The following is a 17,465-nucleotide window of genomic DNA, read 5'->3' as shown; positions in this document are numbered from 1 at the left end:
CCTAATGTGAAATCTACCCATCTGCTGGAGTCACGTTATTAGAAAAATTAATAAAAGGTATTTAGGGAGATGCTTGGCCAGAAACTCAGTGCTTCACATGAGACACTTTCTGGAACTGTTTCCTTTTGTCAATTGTCAGAAACTTCTGTGAAGAGTAAGCATGTAGCATAGGTGTCTAATAATGACCACTAGCAAAAGTGTTTTTAAATGCTAATGTTTAAGTTGCAACTCAGAGCGATCTCCATGTTAAAGTGTAAAATGTCACTGGCAAGTGCCAATCACCCACCCTTGTTTCACAGACTTTAAGTGCTAGTCAGCTTGACCTTACAGTACTGTGCGCTGAAGATTAACAACTACAATTTATGGGATGTGTCCAAAAAATCAGATGTTTGATTTATTTATTTTTCTTTTATTGTGACTCATAGAGCTAGTTGTGCATAATCACTTTGATTGATGCCTTTTGCACAGATTCTTGCTTCAACACATATTCTCCCTAAGAACCTGATCAAGTCTACCTATTTCATAAATACTAACAGGGAGGGACAGGAAGCCCAAGGTCAGTAAACATGATCATGAGGAATAAGGAGATGTGAATGAAATGGAACCCTGCTAAGACATAACTGTCACCAAAGAATCTGTCATTCCAACCAAACAACCTAGGGCAATTCAGTCCCGAACTTCCAGTGTGGTTGCCATGGTTTTTAGACAGACGGCAGGGCTGCATTCCAATTATACCCTATTCAATGACAGACAGCTGAAACGTAGGAAATGGGGTAATAAAATCTTGGGCCATCCAGAAGAGATGTGTTAGGTACAAGTGACCCGGAAGTGAACGTTTATGTTTGCCTGACAAAGCATCTTTGCAATTTAGAATGCAATTGTATAATCCACAGAGTCTTCAGATTTTCAATAGCAGTTTTGCTTATCAGCCAGACCATTAATCAAGGACAGGTATCTTTTATTAGAAATCAACATTTTATATTCCAAGCATTCAAATCTTAAGAGAGTATCAGGGAAAATGTCTTGAACTACAAAAAAATAAATGTATTCTTTCAAGTCTGGTAAAAATAACAAATAGAGCAGTGCAGCATCTTTATAAATACCACGATCAAATATAGCGTAGTATCTTAAAGTGCTTTATTATGTATTTACTGCAGGCTAGCTGGACTCCAAGCAACTAGGTAACATTCTTGTTTTTGCTTCCTATCTCACCATAGGAATTCTGGGTTTACAGATGGACCTCACTTGCTGCTAGCTTTTTTTTTTTAAATACATGTTTTCCAGGGATTGATTCCAGGTCATCAACTGCACCTATGGACGAACTCATTATTCAGGGGCCAAGAGACTGACAGTGAAGTTGAGAATGTGGGTGGGTAAGAATTGGTCTTCATTATTTTTTCTATTGTGGAGACAACACCATGGCTAGCGCAACTTACACAGGCGAGCCTTTAATTTGGGGCTCACAGTAGTCCCAGAGGGTTATAGTCCTTGACTATCACAGCGTGGAGCATGGCTTGAGGAAGGCAGATGTGGCTCTGGATCAGTAGCTGAGGGCTTACGTTTAACACACACGCACAACTGGGGATGTCGTGGACTGATAAACCGTCTCAAACCAGGCCAGACTGCCTACAGTCTCAGCAAGGCTGGGTAACGAGGAGGGCCCAAACTGGGATGTATTTCTCTGGGAAGGGGAAATAGAAGAGATCTCCTGGAAAGACGGGGGCAGGTGGGGATGGAAACATGAGGGATCAGGTTGGAGAGTGAATGGAAGGGAGAGTATTGTGGCCCTGGGGTCACAAAAGTGACAGAACTAGCCCTGTTCCTCACCAGCTGCAGCACACAGATCAGGCCCTAAAGGCCTGGGCAGCACCCTGGAGCTGACCCGGTGTCAGAGGTGCAGGTGAGCCAGCCCTGAGGGTGTGAGAGCTGAAGAGCTGACCCTGCCCCCCTTGTATGCCCCCAACCATCAGGAGACAGGGCCCTGCACCTCAACTGGGCGAAAGAGTAGAGCTGGCCAGATCTGAGGACACGAGACCAGGAGAACCAGCCCTGATCCTTGTTGCAGGCTGCACTGGGTGAGCTAGCCAAGGGAGAGCTTGCCCAGAAGTGATGATGAGAGAAACCCAGCTACCACCCTGGCCCAGAACCAGGGCTGAGTTAGCCCACTGCGACATTCACCACATCTATTAAACAGTTAAGTATGGGAAGGGGACAAACCTACAGATCCCAAAGAACAGAATCTCCATGACACAGAATGACAACAGGCTATCCAAGGTGTGTCCCAGAGAGGGCCCATCATTGTCAGTGGCATAGCAGGAGCCAGAGACCTCCAGCAAGACCAACGGTGACGGCGAATTGCAAGTAAAAACGAAAGGACTAAAGGAGATGCTGCCTGACTCAACACTGCAGCTTCCGTGACAAGAGACAAGAGTCTTCTGTTTTTCTTTTGTTTTTGCTTTGTGTGGTTCTTTTTAATATTTTTGTTTTGTTTTGGGGGATGTTGAAAGGACAGAGGGCAGATGTGAGGGGACAGGGAGGTAAGTGGAATTGGAATGCATGACGTGAAATCCATAAAGAGTCAATAAAAGTGAAAACAAAACAAACAAGCAGACAACCCCCCAAACATAAACAGAAACCCTAAAGAAAACTAATCTTAAAAAAATCTGTCAGCTTCAGTTTCTTCATCGATACAAAGAAATAGTATAACATCTTTTATGGTTATATTTTAAAATACTGAGCGTAGCATTTGGCTTGTCGTAGGCATGCTGCTGTGTGATTATTACTTCTGCACGTCTACCACAACAAGCCACACAGCTACTGCTCTCACAGAGGAACCCAAAGATACTGGCAAACCCAAAGGCTTGAAACAAAGCAACTGCAAAGTTAAAAAAATATCCTCGATGCAAAATTGTATGTTTCAATGGGTAAAAAACAGCTTAGCAAATGGTATTTACAGGTCAGAGGGAATATTCTAGGTATGCCAAAGCCTGCAAGGGCACCTCTGCTGCTTTTGAGGATATTTATTCTGTGACTCCTTGGGGAAAAGCATACCATTCTATATTTATGTTACAGTCTCAAACTCACTCTTTGTAAATTCTAAAAATTATAGCTGGATTCTTATGTTTAACTTTAATTATACTCAGGGCACACTTTCTTTTTGCAACAGGCTCTGGTTGGACTTTGTAATGGAAGTGGTCACCAAAGGGTGACTTAGGTAAGAGATTTCCGTATGACAGTGTCACAAGAGTCGGCCTTTGCTTCTATACAAACGAGGATTAAGATAAGAAAAAAATGTTCTTTTCTTTGTAAGGCTTATTTTCAAAATTATATAGGCATTTTTGGAGTATGAATCCTTACGCAGTTTACTTTGCTTTAGCTCTTTTTCATATGTTATAGTTGTCATTCATATGCCATGAATTTGAAACAATTACAAATACATCTATGTGTATGTGTATAGGATACACAGACATGTATGCCATAAAGCACAGAGTTTTATTGCAAATTGATCACTAAGGTAAGTAGAGACGTGGGCGAGTCCAGATAAAATAAGTAAAAGACTTGCTTGTAGCTAACCTGCTCCCACCTGAAATCCTAAGCCCTTCAGAGGCTGAGGTGGGAAGATTACTATGGGTTTGAGGTTATAGAGAGTTTCAGTCTGGGTTATGTAGTTTCAGGACAGAGCTTGACAACTAGACTCTGTCTCAAAATAAAATAAAACAAAATAAAAACCGTAAAAACTTACTCTTCAGTTTGTCATTGATACTTTGAAATTCAGTTTATTATCGGTTCCTGGAATTTGGGAATAATTGGTTGAAAGCACAATCGGCGTTTGAACATAAAAGGCAGAACTCCTATTTCTGCCTCCCTCTTTCAGCTTTACTCTTCTGGCCTTACACTGTAAGCACTCCTGGACAAATGCTTTTCCAGCAGAGCAGTGGATGTAGATAGGCAGAGTTGCTCACCCAGTAATAGGTGTGTGAATAACTTCTTTTTGCATGTAGCATGGCTGGGTCTCATATCGGAAGGGAGCTGCCTGTCTTTCCTAAGTTCCCTCATACCATAGCCCCAGCATACCACACAGATCATAAAGTGAATGACACATTAGAGTTGTCTGCACGTATGGAGTGAGGATGGCCTGGCTGTCTTACCTTAAAAGAGATTTCGTACTGCTCTCCTCCCCAGATCTCTAAGCCTGGGTCGTAACCACCCAGTTCCCAAAACCACTTTCGATCCACTGCGAAGAGTCCTCCGGCCATAACAGGAGACCTTGGAGACACAAGACAGACAAACAATATTTAAAGGACTATGAACATTAAAGGCAGTAGTATTTTGCTTTGAAATTCATGATCTGGTTTAGTGGTCAAGGTATGTCATTTTTTCAAGCACAGTTATCTATAAGTAAATATAGAATTCCTATTGCACATCCTGTTGAAGTAGATGTGGGAAAAGAATCTGCATGAATATTAAGCTTTGCAACCCAGGTTTTGACACAGTAAAGGTCCTTTGGAATCTCACTTGGCCACCTCCTTATCATCAGAGAGAAATGCATTAATATCAGTGACTGATATGTTGGGAAATATTACTCAGTGTCATGGCTTTTTCTTAAGCAGAGAGAGATCTTTTACCATTGGACAGAATGCTGGTGAAATGTAATGTCTCACATGTATTTATTCACTGAGCATCTGTCTACTACATACAATTCATGTCCTGTTTAGGGACTATACTAATAGAATATAGGATACAATAAGATTTTAAAACAAAATTTTGATTATGTATATGCGTGTGTATCTGTGTATGGGTATATGCACAAGAGTTGGAGCCTGGGGCATCCAGAAGAGGGGGTCAGATCCCATGGCACTGGAACTACCGGTGGCTGTGAGTCCTCTAACAGGATTCTGGGAATTGAACTCTGGTCCTCTGGAAGGGTAATATGAACTCTGAACTGCTGATTTATCTTTCTCCTAAGGAGAAATATTTCTGAAGGTGTAGATTTTATACAATTGGCAAGACGGAAGATCTAGAAGAGTGATTTATCTATTCTCCTTAGCAAAGTGCACGGGACATATATACAGTTTCATGTAGCATTTACATTCTGTTAGAATTTTTAGAATCAGATGTCCCTCATCTAGTCACCTCTCCAGCCAACTGTTCCCTTCTCCATTTTCTGCACACAGCATTTCAAAGTGTAATTATAATTGTAGCAGGAACAAATCAAGACTACAACATTTACTGGGTGCCAGTTTCCAGTGATTGTACACTATAGTTGTAACCTTTACCTCTTAGGGGCTGGGTTTTAAGTCACTGGCAGTTTTGAATTTTTTTTATCATTTTTTATTTTAATTTTAAATAGCTTGTTTTACATGCCAATCCCAGTTCCCTCTCCCTCCCCTCCTCCCGCACTCCCCTTCCCGCCCTCCCTCCCACCCTATTGCCAAATCCTTCCACATAGGGGATATCTAGAGTCTGTCATTTTACTCTTGGTAGGGTCAAGGCACTCCCCTAAGAGTCCAGGCTGAGAGAGCATCTCTCTTTGTGCTATAGGCACATGAAGACAGTTTGTATACCACAGTTTTGAATTTTATAGATATAGAGGAAAAGAAATTCTGAAATTAATTATTTAATTGTAAACAATTTTGTTGCAAGCACAATAATCTTGTTTAAACTGATCATATAAAAATGTGAACCGTATATTTTAGGTTAATCTGTCTATAAGTTGAAGTAAAAAATGGACCCATCGATTATTGACAGTATTGAAATTTATGAGGGTAATTCTATATTTATTTGTTCTTGGCGTTCTATCATTTTTTTACGCCATGCTTTTGTAGCCCTGTTAATAGTGCAGCAATATTTAGAATTTTTGTGCTTTTGATGAATTGCCTCATTATAACTAGGAAATGACTTTTATTATTTCTGGTGATCATATTTGCTCTATCATCTATTCTCTGTCATTATTATAACCACCCTGATTTCCTTTTGTTCTCCAACTCTAGTATTTATAATCTTTTCTGTCTTTTAACATTTTAACCATTTGTGCACTGCCATTTAATGTAGGTTTCTGAGTTGTAGCTCAATAGGGAGAGTGGTGGTGTGGAGTGCATGAAGCCTGATGCTGGCTCTCAGTGCCATCTCTGATCATAGCCTTTGGGAGGAGGAGGCAGGAGGACCAGTTCATGGCCATCCTCAGCTATGTAATGAGTTTAAGTCAGCCTGGCCTACATGAGACCCTCTCCTCTCTGTCTCCCCGAAAAAACAGGTTTCTTATAATGTGGCACATATACACACCTTGCTTTCCAATTGGGTAATTTAGATACTTAAACAAAACAAAAAACAAAAAACAAAAATTGATGTGGTTACATTTAAACCTATCACGGTCCGCCTTTTCTGTTGGTATCAAGTGTGTTTCTTTTCTGTGGATTTGTCTTCTTTTGACTAACTGAAGCTTTTGATAGCAGCTTTCCACTTGTCTTTCTCCAGCTTTTCGTACTTTGTCATACATTTCCTTACATACTATGCGTCCCACACTGTAATTCTTGTATTCTGAAGTAATTATGCTTGGAATACATTTCCATAATAAAATTCTACCATAAACAATACACATTTACATAAGCAACACATGAAATATATGCTCATAAACAATCAACATAGAAATAACAACTAGGAACACCACTTTTGTATTCTGTTGGGTTTAAATAGTTCCAGAGAAAAATCTAGCATTGTGATTTGTCTGTAGACCGAGTCTGTGGATTAATCTTCAGGTCCAACAGAGTTGATTCCAGGCAACAAGGCACCGAAGCTGGAAGAACTGAGGTAGGGACCTCCTGCTTGATTAAATAGTGAATAGTTTACTGTGCTGTACCGTCTTCTCCCTCGGAAAACGAACAGGAGCAGTCAACTATTTTCTGCATTATCCTTCTGCTCTGGTTTTTATTTTAAGTAAAAGCTGGTCTCTCTGACTACCCGTTGGTCCCATTCCTCAGTTTCTCCCCGGTCAGTCTACTTCCTGCCTGACTTCTTCTGAACCTGCTTTCTGTTTTGTTTCCTTGGGAATGTGAGCGCACTGTAGGGAAGGCTTGTCTCTCTGTGTGACATGACTGCTGCTTAGGAGAACTGTTCCCAATGTCATAAATCAGTCTTCCAGCTTTGCAATTAAAAACAGTTGTCATCCCTGGGATGACTTCTGAAATTAAGGTGACCATGGAGATTCTTCATTTTCAGGACATAGAAGCGTGTGACTTTTCTGCATACTTAATGGAAGTCAATTTTCTATTTCATAGCAGTGCTATTGAGCCATGTAACAAATATGCTTTCTGTTTTTTTATGTATGGTTAAATAGCTTCCCATTTCTACAGCAATTTTTTTATGCTGCAAATTTGGTTCACTTTTAAATCATTGAGGCTATCGTGTAAAAGTTTACTGGGACCATTCTTTATTTGGCAGCAGTGACAAACTCTGTGTTCTCATTACAGATGCACATTTCAAAATGTGTGGCTGACTTTCTCTTCTAAACTAGGACATTTTCTGAATGCTGCCTCTATAAGGAGTTGCCAAACTACCTACCATTCTCTATTTCATGTATTGATTCTTTAATTCACACATTCAGAAAAATGGTAGAGTTTTAATTGAAACATGCCTTCTCTAGGGTGTTTTTCACTTTTCTCAAATTTTCAGGCACATAGAGTATAATTTCAAATTTTAACACATGCCACATAACCTTTTAGATTGTAGAAATGAAAGCATGCAAAATACTGAGAAATAGATACAAGAGAAAAATGTTTTAAAATACACTAACAATTAAAATTTAGGTCCAGTAATGTGAAGGAAATGTAAGTTTGGCCCCTTAGGAAATACACTGGCTCTCAACTCTCTTTCATTTCAGTGGATACAGTGAAATTTCTGGACATGTGGGCTGCAATGTGAATTTGATCAGAAATGAAGCGACACAGCTTCCCTCAGGACTCAGTCAAGCCAAGTCAATCAACAGAATGGCAGTCCACTTGATTTTCAGCCACACAGCCAGACATTTACAATCGGTCCATGACTCAGAACTCTTACAATTAAAAGAGTAATTATTATTTCAACAAGAATTCAGTTGCAGAGCAAATGATATTTAAAATGCAAAAAGGTCTTTTAAGTGATAACTTGTGTCTTCAACTAAGATTCTGAAAAGACTGTTTAAAAAGATTTTGGGTGACCTAACTTTTACAGTGAAATAACATAGTAAAACAAGGACGGAAGAGCATTGTCACCCTTTTATTATTCGAGGAGGTGATCACCCCAGGGGCAAAGATGGAGATAGGCAGAGATGAGAGAGAGAGAGAGACAGAGAGAGAGACAGAGAGAGACAGAGACAGAGACAGAGACAGACAGAGAGACAAAGAGACAGAGAGAGACACAGAGAGAGAGACAGAGACAGAGAGACAGAGAGAGACAGAGAGAGAGAAAGAGACAGAGAGAGATAGAGAGAGAAATCTTTTACAAAGCCAGCAGAGAATGTAATGATGGTCATAGAAATCTGTGGTTCACTGAACAGTTTCAATGGTTGCATCAAGGGAGAAGCAGCCTGGATGTTGTGGTAGGGGAAAGGACTGTGTAAGCCATGAAGTTTAAGTCTGGAAGCTTATGCTTGAAGTCAGCTGACTTGAGTAACCAGGCCATGCTCTTCTGTTCTCAGCCGGCTGAGCAAGCCCAGGCACTAAATAAAGAATGTCATAGCATCATGATACTTCTTGCTTCTACCTCTAGGGGGTGCCAGATGGCCATTTACACCACACAACAAACAGATGCTTTTTATTTATTTATTTTTCTTTCTGAGAGGCATTAGTCATTTAGGATGCCTAGGAATGATAGACTCTTTGACTTCTCAGGCAAAGGATAGACTTCTGTGATCCAATTAACAAGATGAACATCTCAGGTTTCTTGTATTTTGTATTTGGTAGAACCTGATGGTAGATGGTACCAGTAATGGCCCCACTGAATCTTGGCTTCTTTTATCCGTGCCTTGTATGGTACATTCTCGTCCTGACTTGCTTGGCCAGGTATCTTGGTTTTCCAATATAAACAAATGTGGTGTAAGAAGAAGCATATGCCATGGCGACTGTTCCCTTTTACTAGTTATCGAAGCCTGAGACCCTCGGAAGAAACTTGAGCTCTACTGCCAGACACAAATGGCCCTGCTGACAATCAGCACCAGTGGCCATAACCATGAGACCTTTGAGACTAACTTAGCTTATCCAAGCTCCACTCAAGCCAGAAGATGACTAGTGTCACATGACCACAGGCACAAATTGACCAATTCTCCTACTTGAATTACTACTGACTGGTCTCCCAGGAAGCTAAACTTTCTATGGTTGAACAGACAAATTAATTGCTAACCAAGTAGGAGTCAATCATGTTACTTAAGAGAAACCAACAGAGCAAATGGCGTTGTGTCTAATTTATGACCCATGGAGTTGTGGGCCAATAAAACAATGGCTTTAAGTCACTGGTTTCTGCATGTGTTGTACATGCATAGAGAGCACATGACAGGACTTATTTTGAGATTCAAACTCTTAAGGAATATATTAACAGTTATATTATGCAACCAGTGAGTGATGATATTCATTGTTAAAGACAGAAATTTGATTAGCTGCTTCATTTCTAAAATACAAATGATGCAGTCTTATTCTAATTTTCTTTATGTATTGACTCTCTATCTCTGTGTGTGTGTGTGTTTGTGCGCATGTGTGTACATGATGGTGCGTATGTGGAGGTCACTGGACAACTTGGGAAAATTGATTTTCTCATTCCACCATGTTGGTTCTGAAGACTGAACTTCAATTTTCAAGATTGCTGGCAAGGATCTTTATTTACTGAGCCATCTCCTTGGCCCAGGATTATTTTTCAGTTTGTCTCCACTCATATCCTGGGGTATACTGCCACATAGAGCTGAACTGCAGAGCTACTTAAGATAAAAATGGAAGGCTTTTCTTCTAAAGAGGGGGAGGGGTTCTGCTTTTCTGGATTTACAAATGCAAACATTAGTGTTAGAAGCATTAGTGGCAAATGAGGGCCAACTGGCCTAATGAAACAGCTGCCATAGTTAAAACCATTGAGCTCTTTGGAGAAAATGATGAGGAAAACAAAATCGTAAGTGGCGACACATTTTCACTGATGCATCATGATTTATCAGCTTTGCTTTTGTCACACACACAAATACATGCTATGTTATGATTTCAAAACTTTCATAAAATTCCATATGCTTTCTGCCATCTACTTCATGTTTAGAACAGTAGGTGCTCCTGTGAGTAGGTGTAAAGTGTTGATAGAAGAAATCATGTAGGAGAAGGGGAAAGGGACAGGATCTCCTGAGTGGATTGGGAGCTTGGGGGGGAGGGGAGAGGGAGCAGGGAGAAAGAGAGGGGTCGAAGAGGAGGGGAGAGGAGGACATGGGGGAGCAGAAAGGTTGAGTCGGGGGAAGAATAGAGAGCAGGAGGACAGATACAATAATAGAGGGAGTCATTATAGGTTTGAGGAGAGATCTGGCACTAGGGAGATTTCCAAAGATCTTCACGGATGACACCAACTGGCAATCCAAGCAATAGTGGAGAGGCTACCTTAAATGCCCCTCCCCGATAGTGAGATTGATGACTACCTTGTATGCCATCCTAGAGCCTTCATCCAGTGGCTGATGGAAGCAGAGGCAGACACCCACAGCTAAACACTGAACTGAACTCCTGGAAACCAGTTGCAGAGAGGGAGGAGTCATGAACAAAGGGGTCAAGATTGGGTGGGTGAAACTCATAGAAACACCTGACTTGAACAAGGGGGGGGGCTCATAGACCCCAGACTGATAGCTGAGAGGCCAGCATGGGACACCCTGAATGTGGGTGTCAGAGAGGAGGCCTTGGCCTTCTTTGGGGCCTCAGGCAATAGATTAACATTTATCCCTGGTATCCAGATGGACTTTTGGAGCCCATTCTACCTGGAGGTAAGCTGTCTCAGCCTGGACACATGGGGGAGGGCCTAGCCCTGCCCTGTATGACAGACTTTGGAGATCCCCACACAAAGGGCCTCACCCTCCCTGGAGAGTGGAATAGGGATTGGGTGGGGGGTAGGGAGGGGTTCAAGAGGGCGGGGGAGGAAGGCAGGAGAGGGTGCTGGGAATGACATGTAAGGCAAGCTTGTTTCTAATTTAAATAAAAGAGAGAGAGAGCAAAGAAATCATGTGCAATTTATATAGTGAATTAAACTGACAAATGCATTTTGATGGCCTAGGCTTGATGTTTCAATCAAGCTGTTGTTTCTGAAGTGCTTAGACACTCCTGCCTCCATGTCTTTGGAAGTGAAAGACCACAGAATGGGATGTATGGTTTAGCAACCTTAATTGCAGAAGGGCTATAAACACACAAAAGGCCAATTCTAGGCTGCTGACCACCTGTGACGAACCAACCAGGGCGTCAGAGATGGGCAAACAAGATTCATGGGAAACAAGGAGATGATAACCACCATTTACTTAGGGAGAGATGATTAACTCATACCAAGGTTTGAGGAATTTACAACGTGTAGGTCAGGAAGACATCTACTTCCCCTGGTCAGTAGTACTCCCCCCCCCCAACCCCGTCACAAGATAGGGACCCCTCCCAAAGGCTTGTGGTTTTTGTCTTTAAAAGCTGATTGTAACTGAACCTCAGGGCCAATCGGTCTGAAAGCTGACCAAGAGGCCCACCTGCAGATGCCTAATTAAAGCCTCTTGCGTGTTGCATCAATTGGCACGCGGACTCTTGATTCTTGGGGCGATGAATCCAGCTTGGGGACCCCTCCTCAATTCGGGGCACCCCAACAGAAGTTTGTCATGTGATGAAATGGAAAACTCCATAAGTCAATTGGCTATGCTCATAGCATCATAGTGGGCGCGGGAAAACAATAGACAAATACGCTACTTTTTCATGCTTGCATGTATGTGTATGTTGCCCAAGGGCGCACCTGTGTGTGTGTGTGTGTGTGTGTGTGTGTGTGTGTAAGTGAAAGCCAATGCCCTACCCAGAAGGAGACTATTTCCCCATTTCTACAGTGAATGGATAAATGGACTCATCTGTGTGGATACAGCTGGTGCTTCCTGCTGACTCCACTCTTTAATGGTTATGTGCCGAGCAATATACTGGGGCCACCTTAAGATGGCAGAGCTATTCATGGCGTCCACTCATGAAACCTCTTCAAGGGTGTATGGGGTCATACACAATTCAAATGAGGTGTTTTCTTAAATCACTTTCTGTTTCTTTCAAAATGCTAAAACATCTTATTTTTCAAGTGTCCATCTTACCCATTTTCTACTGGACAAGGTCTGGGATTTATGTGTTTAGAATGCACTAGTTAATTTTGATGTCTGGGAATCAGTGCAGGTGTTTGCCCATGCTATGCAAGTACTCTACCATGGAAGGTATACCCCAGGATTAAAAAATACATAAAATTATAGAACCTGTTTAATTATGCCAACATTTCTATTGGATTTTTAAAAAAATTTCTAACTTTTAATTGACTTGTGGCCTCTTATTACATACAATGACAGTGACTAGAGGGTGATTATTTTATGACCCCTTTGTGTGGCTTAAGTAGCACAAACCCTGGAAGTCCTGTTACAGTAATAGTAAGATCCTGCCCTCCTGGTTCTCTTAGCGTGCCCTGAGATGCTGACCGTATGAGCAGGAATGGTCTGGGTATTTTTCCAAACCTGGGTCAGGAAGTCACTTTGTTACCGGCTTCCTCTTCACACTGTCCCTCGCCTGCTCTGCTAATGGTGGCCACTCTGTGGGGGCAACCCCCGAGGGCCGCTTTTGAGAATGGCTGTCCTGGGTGCAGGCATGCAGTACCTTGAAGCCTATGTATGCGTGAGCGCTCGAAGCCACAGCGCTCAGGCTCAGAATTTCACAGAACCCACTGTCAACACAACACCTTTGGGTTCAGAAATCACCACTGTCCTCCACAGGGGCTGAGATTCAGTCCTCTAGACTAGACACGGCCGGGCTGATGCCAATTCAGATCTTGAGCATCGCTGTTGCCTTCTTGCCCGTAGCCCAGTTCCTCCATTTCTCCCTAGTTCTTTAATTGAAAAAACAAAATATTCCCACACGTCATTACCGGCCCGGATGTTGTCAGCAGACCCCCAGTGCACTTTCTGAATGCCAGGATCCACTTAGTAAAGGTCTCCTGCTCCCCTTACATTATACATGGATTGGATTGCATCGTTACCAAGACAGGGAAGGGCTTGTCCAACGCCCTACTGTCTCCTACATCACTTGTCTGTATCATGATGATCATCCATCCCTTCCTGGAACCCATATTTGATGTGGATGGGCTCCCTAAGTCATTGAAGCATGCAAAACACCTTGCAGCTTCTGCATTGTGTCTCTTTCTAACCGGCACTCCCTCATACCCTCCCACCGCCCAGAGAGGCCATTACTCCATTGTGCTGTTTGCCCAGTCTAAGCTCTTCCCATTCCCTCCAATAGTGACATCAAAAGGAACACAGTAATGGTGTGAAATGGCGGAGCAAATTACTTATTTCCGCAGTAATTGGAGGCTTTTCAGAAATGGAAAAATCCCTAGTGCAGAGTGGGGGAAGGCTTTCTTCTTGGATACAAATATAACTCTCCATTCACGGGATAAATGCTACTTATTAAAATCTAAGCATGGGTGAACGACAGGAAGGCTTGTTTTATGCTTCATTTATTTAATAAACATCTGACAGTTTCTTATGAAAATGCTGCCCCTTTATCTTAGTGAGGAATACAAAATATGCTTTTTCTTTCATTCAGATTGCAACTTGAACGAAATTTTTGCTTCATTTGAGGTGGTCTGATATCAAACTAGAACTGACTAAATGTGGCTTAGATTTTTTAATACCTTTTATCAACTATTCAGTGTTTAGTAAATTCGCATGCTATATCTGCTTAATAACTTTAATTTCTTAAGAACAAACCAGAGGCCTGGATGTGCTGGTACAAGCTTCTAATTTCAGTACTCAGGAAACTGAAACTTTGAGGACAGGCTAGGCTACACATGGGGACTCTGTCTTGACAACAGCAGCTATAACAATAGAAACAGAAAAACCAAATGAAACACAAAGGAAATAAAATGTGGAAAAATGCTGTTGGAACAAAGCCTATGAGGTTTTTTGTTTTTCGTCTTTCTTTCTTCCTTCCTTCCTTTCTTCCTTCTCTCTCTCTTTCTTTTTGAGAAAGGGTTTCTCTGTGTAGCTCTGGTGTCTTGGAACTTGCTCTGTAGACCAGGATAATCTGCTTGCCTCTGCCTCCTGAGTGCTGGGATTAAATGTATAAAGGCTAAAAGTTTTAAAGTGACTGTATAGAAGCCTTATCTTGCCTCTCTCCGGCCCCTCATGGGTTAAGTCTGTCTAAAATGGTTTTATTTAACTCACTAGGGCAGAAAGGAAGAGAGCACAGGTTCTACCTCTATTTCTCCCAGAGTCTATGGTGGCTGTGAAACACATTCACAAATACCTAAACCCTCTTCCTACTGAGAGGTGAGAGACGGTACCCATGCCTCCATCCTTGAATCTGCAGAATGCCTATGTCGGTGACCCACAGGTATGGCACAGAGGAATTGTGATGGCATGTGGCTTATGAAGGATCACAGAGCTTCTTTCTTGCTTGTTGGGGCGTTTGATGTTGATTCTCCTAGTAATCATGTGAACTTCAGCCTACATTGGAGGCCAGAACAGGCAAGGCGGAAGTAAGAGGATTCCCAGGGTCTTTGCCTCAAGCTAGGGGTCTGCTTCCATTTACTTGGGACTTATCCTTTTCATGGATAATCTTTCTGTGTATATCAGTACAGCTGAACAAAATTTGGCATAAAGATATGAGAGAATTGTAGATGCTTAGACAGTGAATGAAAAGGAGAAAGAAATAAAGGGAGCACATGACTGCTCCTAAGGAGTCGAGGTTTTCATTGCAGGTATAAGGGAGAAAACAGGGAGAGGCAGAGACATCCAGAAGAGTCCAGAGTGGACATGACCAGCAGACTGGACCAGGCTGTATGAGGGAAGGGAGGAGGAGAGAGGGGGAGCTAGGAGCCAAGAGGTCAGGAAACAAATAAACCAAAAGGACAAAAGGGACAAAAAAGGTCAAAAGAGTCAACGTGGCTGGATTATATAAGGAAGAGCCCCTGGCAGAAGGGCATTCCAGTCCAGACTCTGGGATGGAGAAGTTTAAGGTAGAAGGGGTGGGTTGTGAGAGGAACCTGTAACAGGTAGGGACTGAGGGATGCAGGGAGAAGCTGGTGGCCAGTGATTTTAATATGCTACTAGGTACCTCGGCTACTAGCCATTTGTCTCAGGTTTGAGAGTAACAGGTAAGCCAAGCCAAGAAGGTCTATGAATCCCAGAAAACGTGTGAGCAAGTGCCCCTGGAAAACCTTTTTGTTGTTTCTTTTTTTCTTTAAGTTTTTGGGATAAGGGCCTACAATGTAGCTTAGGTGAATGTTAATTGGGGAAACAGTATATTCAGCTTCTGGTTTTGATAAGGTAGTGATAAATGTTCCCTGGGAACCTGGCTGGGTTTAGGATCACCCAGGAGGCCCACCTCTTAGTGAGTCTGTGAAGTTGTTTACAGAGAGATTTAACAGATGGGAAGACCCACCCTGAAAGTGGGCAGCATCCCCTGGGCCGAGGTCCTGGACCAAGTAGAAAGGAGAAAAGGAGAAAGCAAGTGACAGCATCCATCTCTGTCTGCTTCCCGACTGTGAACACAGGGCTGTCTGCTGCCCCATGCTGGTCCCTCCAACAGCCAAGGATGCTCTTGTCATTTTAATTTTCCCGTCATGACAGAGCATCCTCCAGCTGTTATCCCACATCAACCCTTCCTTTCTCAAGCTACTCGTGTCTGCATTTCGTCAGAGTAATGAGCATTGTAACTCACACAGATAGGCTACTTTGGTGGCTGTCTAGAGGGAAGACTTGAAGGAAACAACAGAGCAGTGTCAGTTAGGAGATGCTGGCAATCTGGGTGAGAGACCAGGAAGCCTTAGGCTGGTCCTGTGGGAATAAAGAAGGATGGGAGAATACCTGTGAGGTAACATTGGCAGACATAACAATTGATTTGGAACGAAGTGGGGGTGGGGGGGGTAGGGGTGGAGGTGGGGGGGGTAGAATGGACCTGTGGGTAGGCATGTTATCCAATAAAAGAGAACATGTGGGCTCAGCGGAAACAGAGATGGTCAAGCCAACATCACAGTATATGGAGGACCTTAGCCCAACAGTGTGAGGTTCTGGACTGATTCCTTCACAGTCCCTGAAAGCAGCCTAAGAAAATGAGTTCTGAAAATAACTCTTGTTGTTTGTTTCCTGGAGAAATCACTTTGGATATGCAACATTCTGCTCTGTCCTGAAGCTTATCTGTCTGGTTGGCTATTGGGGTGCTTTTCCATAGTTAAGATTTTTCCTTATATTGTAGCCCAACTTGAATTTTCAGGAGAGGCTTTTACATTAAGGCTTGATCACACCAACTTAGGAATAGCTTAAAATGAATAATGCTGAAAATAACTGAGATGAACAGACAGTTACAAGAATAAACTTCCACTAATTGTTGCTAATTTGAGGTGAGGGGAAAGCCTGTTACAACTCATCAAACTCAGTTACCATTCATAATCCTACCTTTTTTTAAATTAAAAGGTCACACTTGCTTCCTATTACTGCTCTAAAGATTGGCATACAGAATATAAGTAATCAAAATGCAACTCTGGCCACTATTCTAAAAAAACAAACAAAACCAAGGCAGCAATGGCAGAAATGAGTCTCAAATTCTCTCTTTATCTTTGTTTCTCTTGCATAGAAAATGCTGACTTCAGCTGAGGATGTAGACTACAGGTACTGTGCTCACTTAGCATGACATTTGGCCCTGGGTTCGAATCCCAGCACCACCTAAGAGGTGGAAGAGGCCTGTGAGGAGTTACGTTATCCAATAAAAGAAGACGTAGGCTCTGAAGAAAGAGAGAAGGAGGAGAAACAAAAGGCTGTGGACTTCAATCGCTTTTCCTAAGAAACTACAGAGAAACAATGATGTCCTTTGCTTTGGTAGGTGATTTTGGTGTGACTTTTAGTTTTACATAGGCAGTATTACACACACACACACACACACACACACACACACACACACACACACCTGGAGAGATACTAGAATCCCCCCACTTGCTCTGCTGGGTGAGCCTGTGAAGGCTAGGCAGTAACTTCTGAAGCCTTTAACGTTTCCTTCCCTGATCATATACAGAACAAAGGAGGAAAAAGACTCAGTCTAGTCCTCGTCAATGAGCCTCTCTGCTGGGTACCTTTCCTGCTCAGGAAGACATAGGAGTGTTGGCAAACCTGTGCCTGTCACCCATCATGTGTTTATCCTATAAGAGGTAGTTAAGTGGCGGAGAGCTGGGGAAAGTCTGACAAGCCTCGTCATCGCCTGACCAAAGCACGGAAGCTGGTGACG

The 17,465-nt window shown here is 42.4% G+C and overlaps 1 protein-coding gene across 1 annotated transcript in view; it reads right to left on the bottom strand.

Annotated features, from left to right (window-relative positions):
• The window catches only part of Galntl6 (polypeptide N-acetylgalactosaminyltransferase like 6), a 1,054,334-nt gene that overhangs the window by 95,333 nt on the left and 941,536 nt on the right, over positions 1–17,465 (bottom strand). Inside the window, exon 7 of the mRNA XM_005075157.4 lies at positions 4,149–4,266. Coding sequence (XP_005075214.2) covers positions 4,149–4,266 — 118 coding nt within the window. The remainder of the gene's footprint in view (positions 1–4,148; positions 4,267–17,465) is intronic.

This window comes from Mesocricetus auratus, unplaced genomic scaffold (genome assembly GCF_017639785.1).
Source record: "Mesocricetus auratus isolate SY011 unplaced genomic scaffold, BCM_Maur_2.0 Super-Scaffold_6731, whole genome shotgun sequence".
NCBI lineage: Eukaryota > Metazoa > Chordata > Mammalia > Rodentia > Cricetidae > Mesocricetus > Mesocricetus auratus.
Note: the sequence above shows the minus strand (reverse complement) of the source record. Positions and strands in the feature narration are given on the sequence as shown.